The sequence below is a fragment of the Lolium rigidum genome, chromosome 2 (genome assembly GCF_022539505.1).
Source record: "Lolium rigidum isolate FL_2022 chromosome 2, APGP_CSIRO_Lrig_0.1, whole genome shotgun sequence".
Taxonomy (NCBI): Eukaryota; Viridiplantae; Streptophyta; class Magnoliopsida; order Poales; family Poaceae; genus Lolium; species Lolium rigidum.
This window is the reverse complement of record NC_061509.1, coordinates 183,948,234-183,954,772: the sequence shown is the minus strand read 5'-3', so window position 1 is coordinate 183,954,772 and position 6,539 is coordinate 183,948,234. Positions and strand designations below refer to the sequence as shown.

The following is a 6,539-nucleotide window of genomic DNA, read 5'->3' as shown; positions in this document are numbered from 1 at the left end:
TCAACGTTTCAAACGTGGCATGAGATCGAAAGAAAAAGGCAAGTGACCAAATATCGGGAGCCAAAAATAATTCAAGAAAAGAAACTTGAGTGTACATAGAGGATGACATGCGGGTCCCATTTAGCAGCGAGCGGTATCACCGTTGGAGAAGCGGCAGGGGTCGGAAGAAAGAGGCAGGGGACCAAATATGAGGTGCCAAAAAAAATCCAAGAAAAGAAAGTTTTATAGTACATAGAGGATGACATGCGGGTCCCATTTAGCAGCGAGCGGTCTCACCGTTTGAGAGGCGGCAGGGGATCGAAAGAAAAAGGTAAGTGACCAAATATGAGGTGCCAAAAAAAATCCAAGAAAAGAAAGTTTTATAGTACATAGAGGATGACATGCGGGTCCCATTTAGCAACAGCGGTATCACCGTTTGAGAGGCGGCAGGGGATCGAAAGAAAAAGGCAAGTGATCAAATTTGAGGTGCCAAAAAAATCCAAGAAAAGAAAGTTTTATAGTACATAGAGGATGACATGCGGGTCCCATTTAGCAGCAGCGGTATCACCGTTTGAGAGGCGGCAGGGGATCGAAAGAAAAAGGCAAGTGACCAAATTTGAGGTGCCAAAAAAAATCCAAGAAAAAAAAGTTTTATAGTACATAGAGGATGACATGCGGGTCCCTTTTAGCAGCAGCGGTATCACCGTTTGAGAGGCGGCAGGGGATCGAAAGAAAAAGGCAAGTGACCAAATTTGAGGTGCCAAAAAAATCCAAGAAAAGAAAGTTTTATAGTACATAGAGGATGACATGCGGGTCCCATTTAGCAGCAGCGGTATCACCGTTTGAGAGGCGGCAAGGGATCAAAAGAAAAAGGAAGTAACCAGAAATCAGGGGGTCAAAAAATCCAAGAATAGAAAGAATTTTGGTTCATAGAGGATGACATGCAGGACCCATGATCCTGCATCGTAAACGGCTCGATCGGAGAGCGTTGAACGAGATGGCGCGATCGAGAAAAAAACAATGCCAGAGAGGCTGCCATCTGGGCCCTACATCCCTCGGCGGTGCGGATTTGCGTTGACTCGGCCGGCGAACCCGAGAATTCGAGATGCACCACGTCCCGGGCCACCATACGCCACGTTTTGGCCGTTTTCGTCGGGCTAGGTGGCCTCAAAAACGAGAAAAAAACGTTTTGACATGCACAATGGACAGACCCAAAATCGTCGGCCATGGTACACCAGCATCCACGGCGCGACTTCAACTTCGTCGGCCATGGCAACTTTTCTTGTAGTGGATGGAGAAGCAACAGAAGAAAACGGAACTGAAAACGGAGCTGAAACAAATTCAGAAACGGAAGAAAACCAGTCTTTATCGCATGCTGCTGAAGAAGACGAGATGAGCGCGAATCCTGAGGAGGAACATTCCTCTGCCCCGCCTGATCCCGAGGCCAGCGATCCCGAGGAGGATTTGCTGCCACCGCCTGGCACCTCGCGGTCTGCGCGCCTTGCGCCTGCCCACGCGCATGCGGGAGAACCTGGCGCCTCGCGGTCCGTGTACATGCACGCAGAGGAGGAGGAGATTCCTTCCTCACGACCAGTGCCCACGCGCTCTGCCCCCGGTGCTGAGCGCACACCTGCCACGCGTCGCAACCTGGCTGGCTCCCCGATTTCAGGTGGATCTTTTGTACCAGATTCTCCTGGCTCAGGCGGATCTTCTGTGTCGGATGAGTCCGCAGACAACTCTATGCCCAGTTCTTCGTCCGAATATTCGGAGTCTCCTTCGCTGGTGCAAAATGCTGCACCACCAGCACCTCCTTCTCCTATTCGCACTCGTCTACATAGAGGTATAACAAATCCAAAAAAGTATACTGATGGTACAATTCGCTATGGTATGGTGTCATCTACAGGTGAACCATACACATTAAGAGAGGCTCTAGATGATGAAAATTGGCGCATGGCTATGGAGGAAGAATACAAAGTTTTAATGGAGAATAAGACTTGGCACCTTGTTCCTTCGAGCATAAATAAAAACTTGATTGACTGCAAGTGGGTATATCGCATAAAGAGAAAAGCAGATGGTAAAATTGATAGATATAAGGCACGTTTGGTTGCAAAAGGATTCAAATAAAGGTATGGTATTGATTATGAAGATACTTTTAGTCATGTGGTTAAGATTGCTACTATCAGAACAGTTTTGGCTCTTTCTGTTTCTCGTGGCTGGAGTCTACGGCAGCTAGATGTCAAGAATGCGTTTCTTCATGGTGTTCTGAAAGAGGAAGTATACATGAAACAACCTCCAGGTTTTGAGAATTATCACACTCCGCATTACATTTGCAAACTTGATAAAGCATTATATGGGTTGAAGCAAGCTCCTCGAGCCTGGTATTCTAGGCTAAGTTCTAAACTTTGTGATCTTTGTTTTACACCTTCAAAGGCTGATACCTCGCTGTTACTTTTTAACAAGTCTGGTATTACTATGTTTGTGCTAATATATGTTGATGACATCATAGTGACAAGCTCCTCTGATCATGCTATTTCTGGTTTGCTTAAAAATCTCAATAAGAACTTTGTCATCAAGGATTTGATTGACTTACGCTATTTTATTTTCTTGGTATTGAGGTTACAAAAACACAGAATGGTTTGCTTTTGACACAGGAAAAATATGCTAAGTATCTGCTTCAGAAAGTCGGCATGCATGGATGTAAATCAGCTCCAACACCTCTGTCTTCTACTGAACAGTTATCTCTTACAACTGGTACACCTCTAGGTTCTGATGACAGTACTCAATATAGAAGCATTGTTGGAGGACTATGGTATCTAACACAGACACGACCAGATTTGTCATATTCTGTTAATAAGGTTTGTCAGTATCTTCATACTCCAACTACAGAACACTGGACAATTGTCAAACATATTCTCAGATATGTGAAAGATACTTTGAACACTGGAATTACTTTTGTGAGATCTTCTTCTACAGTTCTTAGTGCCTTTTCAGATGCAGATTGGGCAGGCTCTCTTGATGATAGAAGATCTACGGGAGGTTTTGCCATATTTGTTGGAAAATTTGATCTGTTACAGTATCCAGGTCAAGTACTGAGACAGAATATAAGGCCTTAGCAGATACAACAGAGATGATATGGGTTGAAGCGCTTCTTGGTGAACTTGGCGTAATAGGGCCAATCAATTCAAATACTAGGACTAATCTAAATTGATCCATGACTAGTCGCTCGGCCGCTGGACTCTACAAACTAGTCGAGTCAAACAAGCTAATCGAACAAAGTTAGGATTCACATAGAGTACTCATATTCCATGCCTTACGAAACAACAATTGTTATTGCTTACATAGGTGTGCCACCACAGAAATCAACACTAACCATCGTCCCAGAAAAGAAAAGGATACAGATGCATAAGATTGCGAGGAAACTCGAAACTGACCACACACTAGCTGACCATCTACTGACGCGGGAACTTGACTGGCGCTGGGGACGCTAGGCCTCTGTGGTAGAGCAGCTCGGCCATCACCTCGTACGAGTGCTGCGTCAGGTGGACGCCGTCCCAGCTGAGGTACTCATCGGGCCTCGCGCACACCGTTGTTCCCGTCGCGCCGCACATCCTGTCCAGGTCGACGTTGTACGCGCCACCACCGGCGCCGCAGCATGCCTTGAACGCAGACGTCGCGTTGAAGCCCATCGTTGACGCGCTCCTGAGCATCTGCACGTAGGCGGTGAAGTAGTCGGCGTAGGCGATCGTCGCGGACGGGTACATGCGGCGCAGCTCGCGGATGCCCTGCTGCAGCAGCACGTTGTGCATCTGCGCGAACAGGTTGAGGCCGATGAGGCAGCCGTTGCCGTCGTAGGAGGCCTTGTCCTGTTCGTTCACCGTGCTCAGGTAGCTCGGCACGCACCCGAGCGGGAAGTTGCCCGGGATCACCACCCGCGTGGCGCCCATGTCGAGCAGCTCCTTGGCGGCGCTCGTGATGGAGTTGACGACCTGCGGGACGAGGACCAGCGACTCCACCGCGCCGGTCAGCATGTGGCCGATGTTGTAGAGGCCGCTGTTGTTGGCCTCAGGGCGGTTCGTGGCGAATGCGTAGTTGTAGTCGTTCCCGCCGATCTCGCCCACCATGACCAGCGATTTCGACAGCTTCTCGCGCATCTCCGTAGAGGATTTCGTGGTGTTGGCCATGAAATCCTTGAACCGTTGGAGCTGCACGCTCAGGGAGCTGTTGGTGTGGGCCATGTTCACCCCCATCTTCGAGAGGGACGCCGTGTCGAGGGCGGTGGCGCCCGTGACCGCGAAGTTGACGCCGTGGGTGAAGTCGGCGCCCTTGTCGAGGTACGGGCTAAGAAGCGGCAGTCCGAGATCCTTGGCGAGGAAGTCGATCATGAGGTATCCATCCGAGCAACGCCCAGTCGCCCCGCCGATGGCTGAGCCGTAGGGAAGCCCACCGGTGCGCTCCATCATCCCCACGGCGCCTTCCCGGATGAAGTTTCCCATGTCCGATATAGAGTCCCCAAAGTTGTATATTGCCGTGATGCCGTCCACCGTCCTCGGCGCCGACGACGGTGCTGGGGAGGGTGGCTCGGGCCTGCCGAGGCAACCGACGAGGAGGAGGAAGGCGACCAGGAACCGGAGGAGGCCCTTCGCCGCCATTGCTACTGCTCGCTCTGTACGCCCGTGTTACCGTGTTGTATCGGCGGCGGTGGTTTCGGTGTGGAGAACATTGTGGCCATGGCCCTCTATTTATGCCGGCTGGCTGCTCCCGACTTCCACCTCAGCTCGGGCAAAGTGACCACCGGCAGTTCAGAGACGGATTAGGAGATCTAGCATACCTTAAAGAAACCGAAAAAACAGCAGAGGGTATCGGCAACCGATCCGGTGCAGCGGCCTTGCCGTCTCGGTGACGGCACGCAGCAAGATGTACGGCTGCACGCGCGTAGCTGCTATGCAAATCAATGTTGACACGAAGAATCGGCGCCATTGCGATTTTTTTTCCTTTTATTGGCAATACTCCATACATAACTAGTAGGGGTGCATCATAATTTCCGTAACAATTTCGTTTCCGAATCCTGTTTAGAAAATTCATAATCGGTTTGAAGGAATGAAATCCGACAAATAAAGATACTAATTTGATTCCGAACTTAACACCAGATATGGTATAGAAATAGGATATGGTATGCTAAATAGCACTAGGGATATCTGTATCCAGAAATTATTTAGAATTATCCGATGGTTTCTATCCAAATAATTTGATTTTCATCCGAGATGTTGAAGCCAATAGAGGAGCATATTAACACATTGGCATGCGATCTCTGTTGTTGCACACCCTAAATTAAGAAATTAGGACAAAACATGCATAGTTCTGGACAATGGTATTGCACATTTGACTTATGTTGTGGCAAGATGGACCATGGCAGTGCCATAGCTGTTGATCACGCTCTTGCTCATGGTCTGGATGCTGATCAACACATTGGCGTTGCCATAGTTATTGATGATCAAGGATGTGTTGATCAGTATCCAGACCATGAGCAAACACTTGATCAACAACTATGGCACACATTGGCACTGACGTACCTGTTGATCATGTTCGTGGTCATGGTGTGGACAATAATAACCATATTGGTAGTGTCATACCTGATGATCATGTCACTTACACAAACTTACTTTTTTTCCTAGCCATTTTTTTGCGGGGAACTTTTATCCTAGCCCTTGTGTTTGCGCTACCGCATTTAATCTCTATTTTCCCTAGCCCTTGTTGTTTTTTTGAACATTCACCGCTCAGGCTTTTATTCCATTAACGATAAACTGACTGATTGAACAGGTCAGAAATACAAGAATTTGTTCAAAAGTAACAACTAAGGAATTAATGGAAAGAGCCGAACGAGCACCAGCATGTACCGCTTTATTAGCCTCTCTCCTAGCTGGCGAAGCTAGCTCATTGTTACAGCCTGGGGCAAAGTGTAAGTAAAATTAGCTTCCTCGGTGCTTGCTGATACGTCCATTTTGCATCACTATTTTATATCATAATTTGCTGTTATTCATTGATATATTCCACATTTAGGGATGATACTTATGTTATTTCACCTATTTTGCATGTTTCATGATTATTGGAGAACTACTCACCGGAGTCAGGATTCTGCTGGAAAAAGCACCGTCAGGATACAATATTTCTGGAGATCAACAATTGACGGAAAATATACCGAAGCTCCTATTTCGCCGGATGGCTGATACGTCTCCAACGTATCGATAATTTCTTGTGTTCCATGCCACATTATTGATGTTATCTACATGTTTTATGCACACTTTATGTCATATTCGTGCATTTTCTGGAACTAACCTATTAACAAGATGCCGAAGTGCCAGTCGCTGTTTTCTGCTGTTTTTGGTTTCAGAAATCCTAGTAACGAAATATTCTCGGAATCGGACGAAATCAACGCCAAAGTTCCTATTTTCATCGGAAGCATCCGAACACCCGGGAAGGACCGGAGGGGGCCACGGGGCCACCAAACCCTAGGCTGGCGCGGCGCAGAGGGGCCGCGCCGCCTATGGTGTGGCCCCCTGTCA

General features: G+C 48.0%; 1 protein-coding gene across 1 annotated transcript; it reads right to left on the bottom strand.

Annotated features, from left to right (window-relative positions):
* Positions 1 to 3,428: 3,428 nt before the first annotated feature.
* LOC124690368 (acetylajmalan esterase-like) lies at positions 3,429 to 4,628 on the bottom strand. The gene has a single exon (XM_047223758.1). It carries the CDS (start codon positions 4,626 to 4,628, stop codon positions 3,429 to 3,431), a length of 1,200 nt encoding a protein of 399 aa, XP_047079714.1.
* Positions 4,629 to 6,539: the final 1,911 nt, after the last annotated feature.